The following is a 23141-nucleotide window of genomic DNA, read 5'->3' as shown; positions in this document are numbered from 1 at the left end:
ATCTTTGGGAGAAGGGAAAGGACTCTGGTAGGAAGCAGGACACTAGAAATACCCTGGCAGTGGGTCCTTCATACTAGAGCTGTAGCTGATGGTCAGCTTTTTCCCCTCAGCGCTTTCCTGCAAGCTTTGCTTCAGCATTATCTCCTGGGAAATTTTTGTTTACTGAGCCTGATTACAGCACTGAATTATTGCTGTATCATTAGAATAGAATAAACCAGGTTGGAAGAGACCTTCAAGATCATCGCATCCTTTAAAACTAAGGGTATTATATAATTTCAAAGTGAATCCTACTGCTAAAGGTTCAAAGTTCTTCCTTATCTTGAACATAGCATAATTTTTTTGAAGACAAATAGCAATGAACTAAATTCAGCTTTGAAAGTGAATTTAGTTTTGAAGTTGGGCTCTTAGGAGCAAAGAATCTGGGAACTACTTAAGTAGATTAGGCAAACTGTTGACATTTTGCCCTTATGACTCTAACTTGAGGCAGAGCTGTGAGCCAAACTACATTCTAACTGCACTTTCAATATCATGATTCATGGTGCAAGTATAGAATAGAATAGAATAAACCAGGTTGGAAGAGACCTTCAAGATCATCGCGTCCAATCTATCATCCAACACCACCTAATCAACTAACCCATGTAACCAAGCACCCTGTCAAGTCTCCTCCTGAACACCTCCAGTGACGGCGACTCCACCACCTCCCCGGGCAGTCCATTCCAATGGGCAATCACTCTCTCCGTGTAAAACTTCCTCCTGACCTCCAGCCTGAACTTCCCCTGGTGCAGCCTGAGACTGTGTCCTCTTGTTCTGGTTCTGGCTGCCTGGGAGAAGAGACCAACCTCTGCCTGTTTACAACCCCCTTCAGGTAGTTGTAGAGAGCAATAAGGTCACCCCTGAGTCTCCTCCTCTCCAGGCTAAGCAGCCCCAGCTCCCTCAGCCTCTCCTCATAGGGCTTGTGTTCCAAGCCCCTCACTAACTTCGTTGCCCTTCTCTGGACTCGTTCCAGCAAGTCAACATCCTTCCTAAACTGAGGGGCCCAGAACTGGACACAGTACTCAAGGTGTGGCCTAACCAGTGCAGTGTACAGGGGCAGAATGACCTCCCTGCTCCTGCTGGCCACACTGTTCCTGATGCAGGCCAGGATGCCATTGGCCCTCTTGGCTGCCTGGGCACACTGCAGGCTCATGTTCAGCCTACCATCAACCAGCACCCCCAGGTCCCTCTCTGCCTGGCTGCTCTCCAGCCACTCTGACCCCAGCCTGTAGCACTGCATGGGGTTGTTGTGGCCAATGTGCAGAACCCGGCACTTGGATGTGTTAAATCTCATGCCGTTGGACTCTGCCCATCTGTCCCGCCTGTCGAGGTCTCTCTGCAAAGCCTCTCTACCCTCCAGCAGATCAACTCCTGTCCCCAGCTTGGTGTCGTCAGCAAATTTACTGATGATAGACTCAATGCCCTCATCCAGATCATCAATAAAGATGTTAAAGAGGATGGGGCCCAGCACTGATCCCTGGGGGACTCCACTAGTGACTGGCCGCCAGCTGGATGTGACACCATTCACCACCACTCTCTGGGTTCGGCCATCCAGCCAGTTCCTAACCCAGCTCAGAGTGCTGCTGTCCAAGCCATGGGCTGACAGCTTGGCCAGGAGTTTGCTATGGGGGACGGTGTCAAAGGCCTTGCTGAAGTCCAGGTAGACTACATCGACAGGCCTCCCCACATCCACCAGGCGGGTCACCTGCTCATAGAAGGAGATCAGGTTGGTCAGGCAGGACCTGCCCTTCCTAAATCCATGTTGGCTGAGCCTGATCCCTTGGCCATCCTCTAAGTGCTGTGTTAATGCACTCAGGATGACCTGTTCCATGATCTTGCCTGGCACTGAGGTCAGGCTGACAGGCCTATAATTCCCTGGCTCATCCAACCAGCCCTTCTTGTGGATGGGCACCACGTTGGCCAGCTTCCAGTCCTCTGGGACATCTCCAGTGAGCCAGGACTGCTGAAAAATGATGGAGAGCGGCATGGAGAGCGTCTTGGCCAGCTCCTCTGACAGCTCCGTCAGCACCCTAGGATGGATCCCATCTGGTCCCATGGACTTGTGGGGATCCAGGCGGCTGAGCAGATCACCAACTACCCCATTTTGGAACAGTGGAAAACTATGCTGCTCCCTGGCTCCTTCTGCCAGCTCTGGAGGCCAGCTGTCTGGAAGACATTCTGTCCTGCTAGTAAAAATTGAGGCAAAGAAGGTGTTAAGTGTCTCTGCCTTTTCCTCATCCCTTATCACAACATTCCCCTCCGTGTCCACCAAGGAGTGGAGGTTGTCTCTGCCCTTCCTCTTGCTATTAATGTATTTATAGAAGGACTTTTTGTTGTCCTTCACAGCAGAGGCCAGACTAAGCTCCAAGTGCGCTTTTGCCTCCCTAATTTTCTTCCTGCAAGACCTAGCAACATCCTTAAATTTTTCATGGATTGCCTCCCCTCTCTTCCAAAGGTGATACACCCTCTTTTTTTCCCTTAGTTCCATTAAAAGTTCTTTAACCATCCAGGCTGGCCGTCTGCCCCAGCGGCTCATCTTCCGGCACATTGTCACAGCCTGTCCCTGAGCCTTCAACAGTTCTTCCTTGAAGTAGGACCAGCTCTCCTGGACCCCTTTGTTTTTAAGGGCTTTATCCCAAGGAACCCTCTGAATTAGTTCCTTGAGTAGCCTGAAGTCCGCCCTCCGGAATCCAGAGTGGAGGTCTTCTTGCTACATGTACTACATATTAGGAAAATCAATCCATGCATATAGAAACACACAGCCTGGTTTCCTGGTCATCATTAATATTTGCACTAAAATCTCATTTTACTGGAACAGAGATCCATGAAAACAGCTCATTTCATTCAAAACAAGGCAATAGTGGTATTGACAAAGCTGCTAAGATAATTAAAACAATCAATTTTTTTTTTTGTATGCCTTTATACTTTCATTGGATTTATTTTGGAGTAAACCAGTAGTTTCACTTAGTCAAGACCTATGTCCTCTGTTTTCTTGTGGCTTTATTCATCTAGATGCTTTCCTGCATCCAGTCAATAATGGGGTAAAATAATAATTAGAAGATCAGAAAAGTTTTCAGTGATGTTTTGATATGCTGTAGCAAGAAGTGGCTCACTGAAAAATAGTGTCGTTTGGTCTGGTGGGTGATTTCTATTTGCAATGAGATGCACAGTGAAATTTGTGTCACTGGAAATGATAAGTCATTCAGAGAGAAGAAAATATTATCTAAAGAACTTGCCCTTCAGATAGCAAAAGTAATAGTTGGGTTTACAGAAACAGTATGTTACATCGGACATGCTGGTACTGTTGTTGCAAGTAGGGCTTTTGGCTGCTGAACACACTTTGAAAACAAATTGCTTGTTGGCATTGGAGTTCTCCTGTATTGGTTGGTTTTAGTTTGGATACAAAAGAATAGAATTCCTCTTTACACATAACAAGCTAGTTTATTCTGAATACAGGGAAATTGCTTCACATTCATGTAATAAAATCAAATATCAGTGTCCTAATCTGCATATCTGCCACCATTGTTGTCCTTTTATTTAAAAGTCTGCATAGATATTTCCTAGAAGGGCACATGAGAAGGCCAAAGAACTCTTGAAGGTAGGGAACACTTACTTTTTGTACGACCTGTGTTCAAACGTATGATGCACAGTTATTTTTTGTGTGAAATCTACTTAGGTCACTGGGCTAAGCTCCATTCCTACCTGGGAGAAAATTACTCTAAAGAATGTTTAAGAGAAATTAAATCCTCCTTTAAGATGATTAAGAAGTACAATAATGGTAAAGCTTCATTTGAGGAAAACATTTAGAGAAATATTTAAAATTAAGTGTTTCATGGTATTGCTAGATACAGTTTTATTGAATGATGCTTTTAGAATCAAGATTATGCCAATATGACTCTCCATGCTCTTAATGTTAAATATATTCTGAGTTACTGCATGGAGCTCATGACCTGCCCTTGGTGGTGGTCCCTTCTTTTGAATGACAGATGATTGCGTTCTTCCTTCACTACTGGAGTGTTGTGTCAGGAAAGCTCAGTTGTGGACGACTGGTCATGGATATATGCACAATTTTGAAGTGCATACATTTTTAGAATATCCATACAGTTGCACTTTAGCCTCACACCTTGGAGGCTTCTTTTCTGGACCAGATTTTTCCACCCAGAGATTTAACAAATGAAAGAAAAAAACAAACCAATCCCCACCTCCCAGCCCCCCCCCCCCCCCCAGCAAACCAATCAACCAAAAAACGACACAGAAAAACCAAGCAAACAAACCCCATGATCCATTACCATATACTGTTTTAGTTCCAGCCCACTGACTTCAGTTTTGTACCCATTTTAGCTTTCACAGGAAATCCAGTGTGCTGTGGTTGGCCATATCCAGTCCCTGGTGAAGTCAGAGAAGAGTCGCCAGGTGATGTGTGGAGCTGGCTTGCTGAGCACCATCATAACCTCCTGTCAGGATGCCTTCCTCAATGAGAACCATCCACTGCATCTGCCCCTCACTAGAGTTTTTGAAAAGCTTGCATCACAGGCTATTGAGCCGGATGTATTAAGGTATCAGACTGTATCTAATGGAACAAATTTGGTTTAGTGGTGCAATTTTTTTCTCAATGTTTGTGTAATAATTAAGTACTTCCTGTAGTGCTTTAATTCAGCAAGACTCCTAGCCTTTTGTTTCGAGTCTCAGGTAATACTACTTGCATATTGATCAGAGGATATACACTTAAACGATTAACTGAACATATTTTGAGTAGTCTGCTGCATCATCTCTGCAAGGGTTGTAAAGACATTTATGAATTGTTATTAATTAAATAATTGCAAAGCAGCTAAGTTTATTCTCTACTAGCATTAGCGTGGAGAAACTGTTTCCTGAAGAGTAAAACTGGCTTCCTCTTAACTTGGATCTGTGTCAATGATGGATGCAGAAATAGAGTGTTGTCTTGTTTCTCACTCTCTGTTGTTTCTTTGAGGATATTTTCAGGATGTGTTTGCTTCTTTAATGGTAAAAAAATGCTCAGCATGAGAGTATATAGTAGAGATAAGAATGTAGATGAAGTTGGATATGCAGTGGAAGGTTGGAATTTTTTTTTTACTCAAAAGTAGAACATGTTTTATTTAGCAAAAAATAGGCAATAATTTCAACAACTTTTTAAAAATAATTTTCAAAAGTATTGCTGAAGAAAGTAAACCTCTTTTTTTTTATTTTTATTTTTTTTTCTCTCCATAGGGAGACGTTGAAAGGGGTAGTATAAAGCAAAATAAGTATTTGTGATAATACAACCAAAAATATTCTTTCTATTTTATTTGGGTTGTCTTTAAAATTGGTATCCAGTAAGAATGTGGGTGTCCAGAAGCCTGAGCTGTATTTCTATGGTTGCTATGACTCCAAAGTGTCTGGCTTGATTGTTTATCCTTTTTTTGGTTGCCTTTTCTTTTTTTTTTTTTTTTTTTTTTTTTTTCCCCCATATTAGGCAGTTTCTTTGGTTGGGAGGTTCTCCACTACTATCTCCCAGGCCTAGAATGAAGAATATTGAGGCTATTTCATGTGAGGGAAGTGATTCAGCTAATGCAGATTGGAATGCAGGTAAGCACACAATGAACACACTGTTGCTATGCAGTGCTTGGCTTGTAGACATCTCTGTAATGACAGGAAACTCATATTGGAATAAGTTACAGTGAAGGTGAACTCTGTTTGTACATTTTAGACTGGGTATTGCTCAGGTTAGATGGTACTTGACCTCTACTGAGAGCTGATTTAACAACCAGCAGAAATCAAATTCTAATATGTGCTCAAGCCAGCTGCTGATATAGGCTATGACTTTGATGGATCAGACATGGAAGCAATGTATAAAAATGCTAATCATACTCCACAAACCAAGGGCCATGTCTGCTGGGTTTGCAGCATCTTTTCCAAGTGATTTATAGCTAGATATAGGATAAAATGTGACCAAAGATCATAACCATGTACCATGCCTTGCTGATATAGGCCATTTTCCATCCAAGTAATTTCTTTCTTGTAATACATTGTGCAGGTGAAAGGCCATAGTAGTAGTATTTAGTGCTTAAACAGTTCTCATGCCTATGAGACACTTGATAAAGCATGGAACAAATTTGGGTCTTATGTTTTTGTAGGCATTCTTAGATCTTCTGCCACATGTTGGTTGTAACTATTCTGTTATGGTAGAGTTGAATGGTCTTTGTGTAGGAAAAATAGAACCAACAGGTCAGGAGCCTGTTCTACTAGAAGTGAAGTTTGGAGTTACCTGAAGATATGTGGGGTGAAAATATGGCTGTTACTTCTGCTCACCTTTCCCGCCAGTCTCCCATTTTAAAATTCCATCAGTGAAGTATGTCTGTGTATTGTGAAGATTTTTATAGGCTGCTGAGGATGTGTTGTTTTTAGAGCTTGCAGCACTGTTCTTGGCAGTGATTAACTGAATGCAGGCAAAGCCTGCAATTGAAAAAAAATAATTGCAAACACTGACCTGGTTAAGCACTGTGACCTTGTAGGTGCAGAAGAGGACATGGTGGACAATAACACTGATCCTCAAACAGTTGTGCCTGTCAGCAACTCTCCTTGGGCGTCTAAAGGATCTGCATTGGCACTCCAAACTGCAATGAGTCTCATCTCCATGACATCTCCTCGAAACTTCCCGCTCTGCAACACTTCCTTGGCTCCATCATTTGTGGAGTTTGACATGTCCATGGAAGGATATGGGTATTGCTGCTGTTGCTTTTCTCTTTAGCCACTCTGCAAATTTCAAGCCCTTATTCTGAACACAGCAGTTGATCTCTCTCTACCTTGGCTAATCCTTGTGCCCTGTTGTTGCCTTCCTAGCAGCAATGTTGCTGATTAGCATAGGCTCTTCCTTGCTACCATGATTCTGCTGTATTGAGTCACTGGTGACCTTCAGGCATGATTTTACATTTCTGCTGAATGGGTGTTTGCTTGCTTGCTGTTTAGGTGTGTTTACCTCCCTACCTTGGCCACTGTCATGGGACCCAGTGCAGAGCAATCTGTCTCAGGAGGAATTGGCATGGGTAAGCACTTTGATTCACCTGCAGCTTCCTAAAAGCTCTGACTTTTCATCAGTACTGAAAGCATTCATCGTTTGTAAGAAATGGTAGCATATAGGCTCTGTGTTTTAATATACTCCTGTCTCTGTGTCCCCATCCAGCTCTGAGCTGTGTAACTCAGATTATTAAGCTGCATCAGATACTGCTTTTTGTGAGCAGTGTGGTGCATTAGCAATAATATTAGCAATACAAATTTAAAACAGGCTGCTAAGAAAACGGTTTGAATGAGTAAGAACCACCAGATTTCAGAGTAATCTTCCACAGAATGAATGCAAACTGTCACTTAAAGTGAAATGGGATTCTCCTATAGATCAAAATCTCTGTTGGGTGAACTGAAAAATTACTGTACCTTTTGCTTCCTGAATTTTGTGAACTTTGACAAAACTCGTTTCTGGTTCAGTGTTTCCCAGTTGATGAGCTCCATGGCATGGAGATTTAGTAGTTCTTACTCATCAGACAATTTTAGGTCATTAATAGACATGCACACACTTTATGATATTGAAGATACAAGGTGAAATCTAGTAGAACTGAAAAGAAATTAAACCTGTTATTCTAAGGATGATTTTTATGTTGTTCGGGCTACAAATTAAACACCAGTTTGCTAATGTCTGCACAGGGAAACCAACTTCCTTACCGGCTTTGCTTTGTTTTGTCCTGTTTTGTTTTGTTTTCTGCCTACAGGCAACAGAATGTTCCCACCCTCTAATGGCCTAACATTTTCCTGCTGGTTTCTGGTTAGCAAGTTTGGTTCAGTGCACAACAGCCACCCACTCCATTTTCTCACAGTTGTGAGGCACATGTCAAGAACAGAGCAAGAATTTGTTTGTTTTTCAGTGAGCTTCTCTCCGCAGGACCATTCTTTGGTTATTTCCACAGAAGAAGTTGAATTCCAGCCACTTGGTAAGGCTCTTCTCAGTGAAGCTGTGTTGTTGTGTCTTCTGAGTATCTGGAATCTTTTATTAACAAGCTTTCTCTTCTTATAAGTACCCAGGACATCAATAGAGGCTTTTTATATTCAGATTTCTTCTGGCATCCTGTTGATACTATAATTCTTGGTTGTATTCCAGTTTTAAATTTGCTATAGGCATTGAGAATTATTTTGTATGTCTGTTACACAATTGCAATAGTCATGTTTGGGTATTAGTAGTGTGGATTTTGAGAGTGATCTAGCTTCCTAATCAAAGAGCTAATTTCCTCTCCTCACTTTAGAATGTTTTCTATCGTGCTTGTCATCAAACTTAGTTTGTTATTGACATTTATCCCTTTGTTCTTATTGAGTACAGTAGGTACTTCAAATGTGAATGTTACTGAACATTGTAGATGAGGCTGGGAAAGCAGTGGGAATAGTATCTGGGATATTTTCATGCACAATTGATACTGTGTGAATGCTCCAATTCCCTTAGATGATGATAAATATCCCAGATTGCCTCTTTTCTAAAACAACAAGTTAATGTACAGAGTTTATCATGAATTTGCTAGGAATATTTTCTGTGTTAGCTAACTGACTATCCTGAGTTGTCCTCTTAGAGAATATGTTGACTTTGCCCTAGATGCATCTAATTGGTGTATTATGGGAGTATGGCATCTTGTATGATGGAGGGATCTTGACAGTTGTGCAAGTCTCAGGACCTTCACAGAAGCTTTAAGGATGTTGAACAGAGTAACACCAAAGCACTGCATACGCACTGAGTTCCACATTCTTTGTGTCGTATTTGATAGTCATGTTTCAGAGGCAGGGGAAAGTGAGAGAAACTTTCTGTTGACTGCCCCCTGTTTTTGCTGTTACAGATATCATGGAACCTGAGGGAGAGGTTGTAAATCCCTCCCCATTTCCAGGACAAGTCCACTTTGTCTGTGGCAAGCTGCTCCTAACTGGCCAGTGGCATCATCTCACAGTGACAGTTGCTAAGGAAGCAAAGAAGAACTGCATTGTGTCAGCTTATATAAATGGTCAGATGCTTGGCTCTGCAAAGGTAAAGGCTCTTTTTATAGGTCTTGTGCTTTACATTTGCCTTGGTTTTGGTTTTGGTTTTCATCTTCCCATAGATGTACCATGACTTCTTGGTAATCACCTGAGCGACTCAAAGCATGGTGAATTACATGTATTAGACATGCCACTCTGCACTGTGCATAACTGGAGTAAAAAATCCATACAATCTAGAGTGTATTTAGGCTGCTTTTCAGAAATATGTTAGCAGCTTATACTGATGTTTTAACTATTTTCCCTCTCAGCATGCAGGTAACCAGGACAATTTTGTGTGGTGACATGTGTCTCTGAGTTAGGGTTTCCTGGTTTGCAGAGTGATGGTGGTGAAATGAAATTGTACCCTTAGGCCAAAATGTTCTACATTGACTAGTGATTTTGAGTAGCTCTCTTTGCACCCAGGATTTGCAGAATATGTCAGTTATAAGAAGTACATCACACTAAGGTATGACCAGAGAACCCTAAACCAAAGGTGATTTGCATTTAGGTGATTTGCATTTAGATTAAGAACTACAAAGATGATGAGTTATGTAGAGAGCCACCATTAATGAAGGAAGACCTGGAAAAGTAGAAAGGTCACAGAGAAATAAGCTTCCATGACTGCACAGCTCTTTTCAATAATCTCAAAATGGATGGAACTTCCTCAAGGCCTTACATGGTCACTTTTCAAACTGTCCTTTTCATGTTACATTCATTATTCCACTGACACACTAAGAATTCAGGAACAGACAGATGTTCCTCTGGGTTAGTTCAGTGGGAGAGATAGCTCCTGAATTAAAATAACACTCTTTTTTATTTAATAGAAATGAAAGAAATATTTCCATTAGAAGAAATTTGTGAATTTCAATTATATCAACACATAAGTTCATTGCAAACGTTGATGTAGCTAGTGCCTGCCCTAGCATGTCATATTTTGTGATGTACTTTTTGCATAGGAGTCCTGAAATGGTGAATCCCTCAGGTTGCATGAGATGCCATGAGGAAAAAACCCAAATGCACCTGAAGGGTTCATAAAATCTGCAGGACTAATGAGAAGATCCTCATACTCCTCATACTCCTGGTTTTGAATCTAACCTCAAAGTATTTTTGAGATTTAATTTTGGAATTTTGAATGCTACTAGTTGGCAATATTGAAAATGCAGCCTGCTTATGTTGCAGCTCTGGTTGGTAGGTTGCTTTGGTAGTGGTTTTTTTTTTGGTTTTCTGTTTGTTTGGTTTTGGTTGGTTGTTTGGTTTTGCTTTGGTTGTTGATGTGTTTTGGGTTTTTGTGTTGTTTTGTGTTGTTTGTTTGTTTTTTTTAATAGAATCTTTCTATTATTTGAAACATGTATCTTTGATCTCTTCCTTCCTCTTCTCATATTTCAAATCAACGCATACAATCTCACTTGTGTATTTATACTTACTTTGTAAAAGCAACCTGTTTAATTCCAAATATTCTCTTTCTCATATTTGAGAAAAATGATCTGTCTTGTAAATGCCTTTTGGGACCTATATCCATTTCAAGAATGAAGATTTAATTTCATTTGCCTTCCTTCAGATGAGACTGAAAGTCATCAATAAACCTAGGACTTAACATTGCGATTGATTAAAGAATTCACAGCAAATGTGTTTAACATACAGTGAAACAGCTTATAATAAATGAAACAAGCCCTCAGTAAATAAAATGTTGTCCCAGAGCTGGGGTCTCTTACATGATGCAAGACCTTGTCTTTATGTGCACAGTGAAGACAAGACTGTGTAAGAAATGAGAATTGTGAAGGTTGTTAACAGTACCAAGTGTTTTTTGGGTGGTGGAGCTGGAGAGCAGGGAGGATGTTGTTGTATTTCATCGCACCTAATTTGTACACTCTAGTATCAAGTTCTGCTTCCTATTCTTGACCAGCCTTGTCTTCTACATCTCAATAGACAGAGATCAGCAAATACTAGGAGCCTCTCATCCTAACAGTAAATTGTTAAAGGCAGGTCTAAGCCCTGAACTATCAAAAACATTCCAACTACTTCTTATGAGAGCTGCTAACATTTAAACAAAACAATAGATTCAATTTAGGAGACTGAATACTTATGTTAATACCAAAATAAATAGTATAATTTCTTAAACTACGCTGATTTCACTGAAGCTAACTGGCTTGCTTAACACTCCGCACTCTTCAAAAACTCTTTTTTCTCTAGATGCCTAGTACAAGGTATGTTCTGTGACGTGGCTTTCTGTAATGAAACTCACAGTCTGAGCTATGAAGTTTAGAACAGCAAAAGGAAGTCTTTGCTAACACTTGAAATTATTTTTGCTGTGTTTTTTGGTCAAAAAGTAGGCTTGAACTTTCAAAAATGCTCAAGTTTATAATACTTCTGAAAGTCAGGTTTCTAAACAGTGCTTGATAATTGTGTTGCACAGCTGACTGAGACTTCATTAAGGGAAAAGGTGGCAGGTAGTACATCACAATGACAAGATCTTCAGGTGCTATGAGTATGTTTCATACCTTCAGTGAATTCTTCCTCTGTTCCAGATGCAGTATATCCAGCCCTTACCAGGTAGCTGTATTTCCATGGAACCCTCTTCCTTTATTGATGTCTATGGCTACATAGCTACTCCTCGAATCTGGAAACAGAAGTCCTCCTTGACCTGGCGCCTTGGACCTACATACTTCTTTGAAGAAGCCATCTCTGTGAAAACTATAGAAGTGATTAATAAGCTTGGCCCACAGTATTGTAGCAATTTCCAAGCAGTACAGCTTCAAGGTATGTGATAATTCTCATATCCACCACTGTGTGTTTGTCAGGGCAATTCTCTTTTTATTCTTATAATCTACCATGAGTATTCCAGATGTGCCTAGAACTACCTCTGAATGTCAGGAACTCCTTGTTACCAAGTAAGATAGCATGAGAATCTTCTAACCTCCTGTAAATTGGGGTGAAGAAGGGTAATAATCAAGCAGCAGAGAGAGATTGAGCATAAAGAGGAATAATATATCCTTGAGATATGCAAGATTGTAATTTCTGTTGGACACTTATTAAAGCAACATCTTGAGCTGAGACATAATGCATTTGTGATGCACAGAAAAAAACATGGCAGAAAAAGAAGCATAGTCTTTAACTGCAAATACCTGCAGACTTGGAGAGAGCACAGGGGAGAGAGAGATAGGGGAGTAAGTTACATTCCATTTAATGAAGAGGCTTTTTAACTAAAGTATACTGTTAGCTTCAATTATTAAACAGGCACACAAAACATTTTAGTTATTGATTACTGTTTTTCAACAAGTAGTGCATTCACCTCTGTGCTAGAGTAGGACATGAAATCATCTCTCATTTCAAATATGCAGAATAATCTCACCATGCTCCAGCCTCAAGCAAAGTGAAAAGACTGAAAATGCTCCTTTAGAATGCTATCTAGACAAACTAATAATAATAATATATAAAAAAATTCTACAATTCAAGCATGGGAAGAGGTTGTTAAAAGAGAAATTATATCAAAATACATCTCTACAATAAAAATATTACTAATAGAAGTCAGGAGAACTTCATGGTTTTGAAGAGCTGAGTCTCTGAGGTGCTTGGTCTCTGCACACTGCTCTTCCCTGCTGGACTTTAATATTAATCATGTATTGTGACCATCTGACTCCACTGATGCTCTGATACAGGGAAATAGTAAAAGTCAAATTCCCATCTAAACTTCGGTTTCCTTGAGTTATCTTTCATCTGCCTCTCCTGTCTTACATGCTGAGAATGCTGAATTCCACCAGAGTTTTACAGACTCTCTCATTTTAGGTGAGGACCAGTACAGTACTACACCTCTGGTGGCAGAAGAGATGATTTCTTTTGGAATCAATGCCATGAGCTCATCTATCACTACAGTTCAAGATATAAAGAGCACCTACAATGAAGTAGATGGCCGGCTGATTGCCAAAGAGGTCACAAATTTCCCTCATTTGTCTTAAACACGTATTTCTATAGGTTTCCCAGAACAAACTTCATGATTTTTTTTCTTAGTGTGTACCTTTGGTGACTTCTCTCCCTTCCCCCTCCCAGTTTATTTTCCCACTCTTTATTCTACTCATGGCTTTATTTTCAACTCTGGAGAGGAATAGATTGGACAGTGTGAGCACAGTGCTAAATTCCTGTCATGAAACAGCAATAGAAGTCATAGTTTTCAGGTCTAATGATAATTTGTCTCAGTCTGTGATTTTTCATGCCTTCACAATGACCTTTCACATACTGTTCTAGCATGACAGACCTACTGCCTTGTCAAAGTAAAGGGGATGCACAATATTTTAGATGGGTGAATGTTCTAACAATCAACTTTGAAGGAAAAAATAATTGTTTTCATAGTCTAAAAGTAATAAAGCAATCCAAAATACTTCCATGTTTTTTTCTTAGGATGTGTTTTCTTTGTTTTAGATTGGGATTAACTCCCGGGACAGTTCAACTCCAGTATTCTTAGCTAAGAATATTGCTGGACACCTCTCAGGTTCCTTGCGGACAATTGGGTCAGTTGCTGTGGGACAATATGGTAAATACACTAGGCCTTAACGTTTCATATTTTTTAAAGTATTGGGCCTCTCTCTGTTCAATAACAGATTTGGTCCATGTAACTTTCTGGTAGAGTAACATTGCAATTTCCTAGGGGTAAGAGTGTTCCAGTCCTCTCCAGCAGCTACCAGCCTGAACTTTATTGGAGGCCCTGCCATTCTCCTGGGTCTCATTGCTATGGCCTGTGATGACCACACCATGTATGCCGCTGTCAAAGTCCTGAACTGCATCCTGAACAGTAGCCCAATGAGTGAAAAATTAATGAGGCACATGAATGGATACCAGGTAGATACTTTTTTTGTTCTTTCCTACTGGTAATAGTCTTTCCCCTGGAGAACCTTACTCCAAAACCTATCAATGGCAACAAAACACATCCTGGATGTTAATATTTATGTTTGGATCATCTTAAATTATGACACCTTCAAGAGGAAGATATATAGGATAGTGCTCTAAATCCTGTGCTTACAATTTCTGGGAACCTCTATAATGGTATATCTGCTGATGGGAAGGTGAGGGCAGAAGCTGGTGTAGCAGATTTGTTACTGACTCACCTTTTACAAACATACTTGATCCCTCCCACAAGAGATCACTTTTTAGGCAGGTCTGCTTCCTCCCCTTGGCTTGTCTGATCCAAGACTTCTCTTTATAGACTGTGGTGGGTTTGAGAGAAGGGCTCAGCCTTCTTTGCCCCACAAAGAGGAAGAAAGAAACCACAGCTAGCCAGCCGGAGAAGCAAAAGGGAAAATGCTGTATTTACAAGCAATTTTGGGGAATGCAGGATATATATACACAATTTACAATATTTACAATATATACACAGGAATATACAGCAAAGTAAAAAAAAAAAAAACAATAATACAGGAACAAAATTCCCTCCTCTGGAGGAGGGTTCCCCCCCTGTACCCCCTTCTCTCCCCTTTTTCCCCAAAGAGGTTTAGAAAGAGAGAAAAAGAGCAGTTATTAATTAAAGCAAAGTATATTAGTAGGCCTTAGTTGCTTATCTGTCCAAGGTCAGTCTGGCAGGGAGCCCAGAAGCAGACGAGCTGGAAAGGGAAAAGGAAAGGAGTGAACTGAGGAAAGTCCCAGCTGCACCTAAACTTAAAACTGCATTTTTACCAATCCACCAATGAAATTAGTTTAGAATATCTGTTTTCGCTAATATTCCAAAACATTCAACCATAGTGTCCCAGCACTGTCTCTTTCTTAAAGGCACAGCCTCAAACGGTCACATAGACTGCTCAGTGTAGTGCTGGGAATGAATTCCTATGGCTGGATCTTCATTTTATTAGGAATTGTGAATAATTAAGTTCTGTCTGGATTTTGTTGATTGAGTCTGTCTTAAATTCAACTTTCAAACCTTAAAGCCGCACAGACTCTAGAGTTTAGTTGTATTTGTGTACTGTATATATTATACTGGATGAGTTAAGGCCCAAGTGTGAAGTTTCAGTTCAGCGTCCTTCACTTTATGCTGCATTGAGTAAGCAGAGTCTTATGGAACAGAGAAGACTCTTCAACAGAGATGATCCCAAATAAGACTCTTAACATTAAGGCTTCATCAGTGATTTATTACAAAGTTTCTGTTTCTACAGTTTGTGAGTTGTTTATAAATTGATCATGATTCACATGAACCAGGAGAAGTGCGACCAGCAGGACAAGGGAGGTGATTCTGTCCTTCTGTTATATTCTCATGAGACCCCACCTGGAATACTGCATCCAGGTCTGGTGACCTCAGCATAAGAGGGACATCGAACTGCTGGAGCAGGTCCAGAGGAGGGCCTCAAAGATGATCAAAGGGCTGGAGCACCTCCCCTATGTGGACAGGCTGGGAGTGTTGGGGCTGTTCAGCCTGGACAAAAGGCTACGAGGAGAACTTATAGCAGCTTTCCAATGCCTGAAGAAGGCCTACAAGAAAGACATGAAGGAACTTTTTACAAGGGCTTGCAATGACAAGATGAGAGGGAACAGGTGTAAGCTTGACAAGGGTAGAGTGAGCCTAGATATTAGGGAGAAATTCTTTGCAGTGAGGGTGGTGAGACACTGGAAGAGCTTGTCCAGGGAGGTCAGGGGTGCCTCCTCCCTGGAAGTTTTCAAGGTCAGGTTGGATGAGGCCTTGTCTCTGCTTGTGGTGGGGGGTTTGGAATCAGATGATCTTCAAGGTCCCTTCCAATCTAAATCACTCTATGAATCTGTTAATATATTAATCATACTTAGATGTTGCTTGCCCAACTTTCTTGTATGTGAACACCAGCTTTTAGATTGTGTATGAGCTGTTCCTTTCTACTTTGTGCTATCTAGTGCTCTCTCCATGTGACTGATCATCATGCTGTAATGTTTTGCTCTTTGCTTGTATGTCTGAACCTTTTTTTTTCTTTTCTTAAACTAATAAAAGGGTGTCTTATTGTGTATTTTTGAATGAATATCTATTCCTCTCAACCTATTAAAAATGTACTGGCTTTCTGGACATTTTTTTCACCAAATCAGGCATTCATTGAGTAATTAAAACAAACTTCTCTGAGAAACTGGCAATGTTTCACATAAACATCTTTATTTTAAAGAGGTCAATATCACCTTTTTTTTTTTTAAAAAAAAAAAACTAACACCATTTTCAAGCAACTAATATTTGACAACTCCACAGAGTAGTCAAACTGCTTTACTTTTTTTTCCCCAGTTGCTAGCCTATCTATTGAAGAAGAAGACACAGCTGTTAAACAACAGGATTTTACAGCTAATATTCTCTCTAGTGGGCACAGCTGAGCTTGGCTTTGAATCATCTGTGATCAAGAATTATAATGCATTCCAATATATTCTCTGCAACTTTGAGGTAAAACTGTTGATGTTACTGTGTGAGTTTGGCTGCATTAAAGATGGCTTTATAGTATAAGGTTTGATTTGTTCATAGCACCTCCTGCATCCAATATTTGGGATGGGCTGGAGTGTGATGATTTTCTGCACTGTGGCTCATATGGGGAAGTTACAGCTTCTGAAATGGCAGACTGTCTGTCACCAAGGCTCTCCATTATGTCTTGGTGCAGATTTTGGAGTGTTCCTGCAGACTCTGCAGGGTGTGCTTCTCAGGCTAATTAAGGAGCAGCTCTTCCTCACACTGGCACAAATTTCTCGGTTCCTGTGAGCTGTCATTGTAGAAACAATTGAGAGTTTATGATGTTATATTTCCTGAACTACACATAAGTCTTTCTCTGCCGCAGGTTGTGGAACTTTCAGCAGAGCAGTAAAACCTCTGCTCTCCTTTATCTTTCAGCTTTGGAGGAAAGCACCGGAAAATCTTGACCTTGCTCTTTTTTCACATCTTGTGGAGATCTTGCAGTCCTCCAGGTATAATAACCAGTGTGGGACAAGCTCATTTCTAATATGGAGCTGCAGTTGTGAAGTGGATAAAAGGTCTAATCCTAGAGGAATCAGTGGGCTCTGGGAATGAATGATTCCTATATTGTTTTTTAAAGGCTGGAGTTCTTGATTTGGTCACCTCCTGAGATAACTGTGAGGCCAAAATGAGAAAAGCTATCTGGTGATCTGGTTTACATGGAACCACTCCTGTACAAATCTAAATGTTTGAACTGAGTATGAAATAATAATAATAAAAAAATATAGATAATTGAAGTTCTATTTAAAACCAAAACACAGCAGAGAAAGGTGTTTTATAATGGTCTTAATCAGCTGTACTAGTATTTATTGTATCTGAAGACACATAACATGGTGGAGGAGATGGGTAGAGTAGATGCTTGGTCCCTCCTTTGTGGTACCAGAAAGCTCTGTGCAGAACTATATGGTGTCCTTTGTTGAGTTTTACAAGAATAACACTTATTACCACCAAATAACTACTAGAAAATTTGATAATGTTGGCAGTTTTTTAACTCATTGCATCAGTTTCTAAGGGAGAGGGAAGATGGGAAGGGTAGAGAACACACAAATAAGTCTTCAGATCTCCATTGTTGACATATATTCAATTTGTCTGATGGCATTTGGGATGTTTCCAGGCAACATTAGAAGCCAAAGGTGCAAATTATTAATGCAAGCTCAGAATGCTTTTAGCTGAAACCCAGCAAATTTGGTTCTTTCCAGTAAAAGCTTTTAATAGCCCCTGTGCTTTTTTACAGAGATGGCTGTCAGAATGCTGTAGTTGCCTACCAGGTGCAAATGGTGCCCAAGCTCATTTTCCTCTTCAATGATCCTGAAATCAGTAATTCCAGGATCATTGTGGCCTGCAAAATTCTCTCCCATCTGTTGCAAGGATACTTTAACAGAAGAGATATTCTCAGGTAACCTTCCAGTCTAAAGCTTTGTCTCAGTTTGCAGATGAGCAAACTGCTAGTACTGAAGAGACCTATATAGTAGAATTTCCCTCACTTCATCTTTGGTAAGAGCCTCCAGATTTTTGGCAACTGCAGGGTCTTCAGCAATGAAAACTTTTTCATGCTTTCAAAACAGAATTCAGCCCAATAATTTTTTTCTGTGAAGATGGATTGAGTGGTGACCCTTACAATGATGGCACAAACAGTCCTGCTGATATGACTGAGACTACTCAAAGTCTGTACTTACTATTTGGTTTAATTAAAACCTGACCCTAAACTATTGCAATTGCCATAGTATTGCAACTTTGCTTCAGACAACTATGTACCTAATCCTTAGAAACTATTAATTTTGTTCTTGAATTTCAATCAGTTATGTTAGTCAGGAGTTCATGAAGCAAACAGTTTAAACCCTTGTTTGCTTTCCATAGAGCGTAAGCATCAGTCCATTTTATAGTCTCAGTTTATATGCCTGTAGCTCTGAACTGAGGAAGGCCCATACAGTGCTATCTATAACCACCTTATTCCAGGAAAATGCACTGCACAGATGAAAGCTCTGTTTTTAAAGCCCTTTGTCAAAATGTAGAAACAGACTTGCATGTCAAACCTGTGTCCTCTGCAGTCAGCCTTTAGGTCTGTTGAAGAGTATGAGCACCTCAAGTAGTTACCAGGTGTGTGTAGTGGATTTAGTATATAAAATTTGCCATGTGATAGAGGGTGTGAGTTTTTCTTAAACTATTGTGATTTGTTATTCTGTAGTAATTTAGTTGTCAGGCCCATAAGTGCGAGTAGGGGGATAACGACAATCCCTGTCTTTCTAGCTCCAGGAGAGCAGAGACTCTAGCAGACTCTCAGCAGCACTGAGAGCTGATGGGGGTTTCTTTTGGTCCTAGACTTTTGACACATCTAATAGAAATTCCCCTGTGGATCATTCTTGCAGAACAAGTGGTGTTTTGTCCCCTAAGAAAAGCCCTTCTTCTTGCCAGGAGGAGGTTATGCACTTTCACTAAGTGTGTCACGTTAAGCTATCCTTAGAATCAGGTAATGTGTTAAAGGAAACTACAAAGGAAAAGAGATTGACATTCCTCCTCCCTGAGTTTTCTCTGCTGAGGTTTCTCTTCTTTCCTCTGTGTGCTTAGAAACCAAGTGGTGATAACAGGGGTATCTGAATGCCACAGGCAGTTCAGAATCTTTTGTATGAACAGAGCCCTTAACTGATATTTCTTTCCTCATTGGTGAAAGACTTTTAAAATCAAGAGATAAAAAGAAAAATGTTTCCATGATAGAATAGGTGTTATTTGTATTTGCAGATAGATACTGATTTATTTTCTTCCTAGTTCATGAACTTTTGCATTCCTGTTTCTGCAGTGATTTGAATTTCCAATGGTTGTCACTAACTGCCATTGTTAATGAGTACTGAGATTTGCATGTAATCTCATAGTAATTAAATTAGCGCCCATTTTTCTGTTGATCAAAACTGCTTTCTGCTGACCCAAACTGCTTTCCTCTTTCTCTGTAAGGATTGCCTTATTCCTTGTTTACACTTTGAAACCTTCTTCTGTGGATGAAAATCAGATTTGCCTGGATGCTGTGGCTGAGACACCCAATGAAGGTAAGAAGCTACCTTTGGTGTGTATGTTCTTGCAGATAACTGAAGTACTTCCCCAGGGCATGATGTGCTGTAAGCACAACATACTGCTTCTGCCTCCAGTGGCAGAAAGAGACACAATTCAAATGGCTTCATCTGGAACAGGCAGGCTGCACTGAGGTGACTTGAGATTGTGTGGAAGATTTATAGTGCTATGAAGGCCCTATGTGAAGAACATCAAAATGACAGTTCCTGTGTATGCATCCAAGAAGACTCTTATCACAAGATCCTGCTTCTGCCTGGGCAGTTCCTCTTATGTACTCTCATTCTAGCAGTAATTTGGTTACATTGTCTAGAATCTACACAATGTTGAATTTCACAGATATACACAGAGGTGAAGGCTATTAAAATTGAAATTGCCCCAAAACCTAACATAGTCAGCTGTTATGAGGAATAAAATTTCACTTGGCATCCTGGCTTTTCTGTGAACACTTTGCCATTCTTACAGTTGTAGCAAATAGTCACATGGAGCTCTGCATCCCTTAAAGTATCTGAGTATTCACATTAGCCTTTTGTGTGGGAACTTGCAGTCAACTGGCTCTTTCAATATCATCTTTCAGTTGAGACTATATTGGTTATTGCATGTTTGAACAATATGTTATATTAAGGAGACATTGATAAACTCTAATTTATATAGAGAAAGACATCACAGCTAGGCAGTAAAAGTTAGATTGCCTGTTTACATTTCCCTCTCTAGTTAATTTGAGATTGCTTCCATTAAATTATTATGCAATGTGTATTCTGACTGAGGTTTAAGTAACTCTAAAAGAAAGGACTTTGACAGTGTAAGCACTGGTCATTTCTGATGTCAGCAGGAATTCTTGTGTCTAAAATCTGATGTCTGCATCTTTTTACGTTACAAAAGGCAGACATAAATACTTCCACTGGGCTAATCTGGTGCAAACAAGGTTGCTCATCAAAGCAATGGAACATGTGTTTTGTCTTTTCATTACTCTTTATTACTTTCTTATATTTGTAGCCTTAAGCCAAACATCTGGAAAGACAATCTGGCTTCGAAACCAATTACTAAAGATGCTGTTAGATATAATGCACTCAGACAAACTTCATCTGTCCTCTGAGTAAGTAGAAACAATTTAGGAAGGTGTAGGTAAGTGTCTCTGTCTTCTAGATTTCCTCTTTTCTGGTGCTTGACAAGGACTAGATGCACTGACAATGTTTGAGCCTCAATAAAATACTATGTACGAGCAGGCTCGATTCAGAGTTATTCTTTGTCAGTGATTTATCTGGCATTCATTCAGATGTGTGATCAGGTCCCACACCTGACAGCCATTTCGAAAAAAGATTAATGTTTTCAGAAAACATCTCAAATAAGAAACTTGGATATTGCTGTCTCTCCTGCATTGCAAGAATTGAAGAAATCCTAGACAACTGTCTTTGAAAATCAATTCAATCTGCACTGTTTCAACCTGCACTCTTTTATCATAACTGTGAGCATGCAGTTTCTATAGTCTTACCTGGTATAACAGAAAGGCAAAGTTCATTGTGTTGGGTGCTGTCACTGTGCATTTTCATTAGTTAACACATTTTGGACTTCAAAATTTAAACCAGAATTTTGAATGTCACAGGTTGAAAGATCTAGTCTGTGATGTAGTTTACCTAACTTATTGATGCACACTCTCAAAAGGAGCTTCATGTTAATGGATTATTTTTATCTGAAAGTAATAGAAAGTTGGATTTAGTGGGAAGTAAATGGCTTGAACTGTGTAGATGTCTGTTTTTAAACCTTTTGTAATTTTGTGTTGCAGTATGCCTTTAAACAGATTTTTTCTAGAGACACTTGAGCTTCTAAATGACAGAGATAATTTTAAATAAAATATCTTTTCTGTCTTCTGCCATGTCTCCTTTCATGTATTTGTCCTAGTGAACAAGAAGAGATATATTTGGCACTGGGACCAGACTGGTTTCTACTGTTCACACAGAGCTATCTACACTCTAGCACAGTTGTCCTAGGAATCAAGCTACTTCTGTACTTCCTCCACAATCGTTTGCTGTTGAACAAATTCAAGGAGGGCACAGTGGCTGGGCACTGGCTGGAAAATAGCTCCACAGGGTTGAATATTCTAATGGGTATGTGTTGATTTAATGCTCCCAAAACAATCCCCTGATCTATCTCAGTGGCAAGAGATCAGTGAAGTAGGTAAGAGGAGAATGCTCACTGATCTCAGTAGACAAATTGATACTAATTCTAGGGCAAGCTTGCCTTAGCACTTCAGTTTTTCTGTGCCGAAGAGTGGAAAGCATTGCTTCTCAATAGTTGGCATTTCTGATTAGCTGTCACAGGGAGATGGCCCTTTTTGTCCTGTATAAAATCAAAGTAAGCGATAAGCCTGTGAGGAGTTCAGAAGCTTTCCATTTCTCTAAGATTTGTTTGGCTTGCTTTCTGATAACTAGACCAGTGGTTCTGAGAAAGGAATGACAAAGGAAGAAGAAATCAGGAAGAATCTTCAGGATAAAAGTTATAGTGGGATAATTTGTTAGTCAGAGGAAGTTTTGTAAAATGTTGAAATTGAAGCCTATCAGAATACTTACAAATGAGTTGGATAAAGTTCCTTTGATATTAGGTAATTACTCTGAATGCCTTTTTTTTCCTTTAAAGATAATTTGAAAACTAATCCTCCAGTGCCTGACAATGGCTCCTTCTTGATTTTTGGATTTTCTGTGCTGCGGAAATGTCTCACTGATCATGTCCACATCCCTGAGATCTACTTGCTCGTGGCAGAACTCTTTTTAGCAACTCCACAATGTGAACCACCCGAAGAGGCTAAGGTACGTGTAAAATGGTGGAAAAGAAAGAAGCTTCTATTGCTGTACTACTTTGCTATTTTATGACCTTTCCTGTGAGAAGATCTCAGGCAAGTTAACCTTTCTTGGGTTTTGTGACAGTTAAAATTATTCATTCCTACTTCAGAAATCAGGAAATTTGCATTTAGAACAAACTTGTCCATGCAGGTGTTAAATGTTATTTAACTGTTGTACTTTAGTAGGTAACTCAGATTAGCCATCCTGTTTGGTCTTATATTGTCAAGATTCATTTTTTAAAATCTCAGAATTAGTGGATCTTGGTACTTTCCTTCAGTGTCCTAAGAAGCTATAAGGCATTTTTGCTCTAGTGGTGTCAAAGATATTTTTCAGATATTGAAAATCTATTTCAGATGAGGACAATCTGTTAGTGTTGTCCTGGGGAAAGACATTCAATAGGAGAGGGAGGAGCTGCTGGAGGTGAAGATGTTGGGGGGGGGGGGGGTTCTGATCTAGAAAGAGCAGGCATTGTTCTTGATAATATAATCTTGATATATAATCTCTATCTCTTCTTGAAATATCTTTTCTCCTGTTGTAGAAAGATCTTGAGTCTATGTTGCAGTGGATCTTGCAGCACCACATTACAGAGAATGTCCTCAAAATTGGGTTGTGTACGGAGGCAGCTGCTTTACTGCTAGAAATGGTTAGAGTTACCGTGGACCAGGTAAGTGTTCTGTTGGAAGGACAGCGCAGTGTCAATGGCAGAATAAACTGCCCAAGTGTTAGTTGTGAGTGGAAGCCTTTAC

General features: G+C 40.0%; 1 protein-coding gene across 1 annotated transcript in view; it reads left to right on the top strand.

Annotated features, from left to right (window-relative positions):
• Positions 1-23141, top strand: part of WDFY4 (WDFY family member 4) — a 124868-nt gene that overhangs the window by 24945 nt on the left and 76782 nt on the right. Inside the window, exons 14-31 of the mRNA XM_068166163.1 lie at positions 4375-4589; positions 5507-5619; positions 6546-6753; positions 7000-7076; positions 7794-8012; positions 8901-9085; positions 11601-11832; positions 12859-13001; positions 13489-13600; positions 13715-13905; positions 16289-16441; positions 16880-16953; positions 17736-17897; positions 19448-19539; positions 20555-20654; positions 21458-21663; positions 22193-22362; positions 22934-23059. Of these exons, the coding sequence (XP_068022264.1) occupies positions 4375-4589; positions 5507-5619; positions 6546-6753; positions 7000-7076; positions 7794-8012; positions 8901-9085; positions 11601-11832; positions 12859-13001; positions 13489-13600; positions 13715-13905; positions 16289-16441; positions 16880-16953; positions 17736-17897; positions 19448-19539; positions 20555-20654; positions 21458-21663; positions 22193-22362; positions 22934-23059 (2778 nt within the window). The remainder of the gene's footprint in view (positions 1-4374; positions 4590-5506; positions 5620-6545; positions 6754-6999; positions 7077-7793; positions 8013-8900; positions 9086-11600; positions 11833-12858; positions 13002-13488; positions 13601-13714; positions 13906-16288; positions 16442-16879; positions 16954-17735; positions 17898-19447; positions 19540-20554; positions 20655-21457; positions 21664-22192; positions 22363-22933; positions 23060-23141) is intronic.

This window comes from Melanerpes formicivorus, unplaced genomic scaffold (assembly GCF_026170545.1).
Source record: "Melanerpes formicivorus ecotype bairdi unplaced genomic scaffold, bMelFor1.0.p_v2 SCAF_98, whole genome shotgun sequence".
NCBI classification, from domain to species: domain Eukaryota; kingdom Metazoa; phylum Chordata; class Aves; order Piciformes; family Picidae; genus Melanerpes; species Melanerpes formicivorus.
Note: the sequence above shows the minus strand (reverse complement) of the source record. Positions and strands in the feature narration are given on the sequence as shown.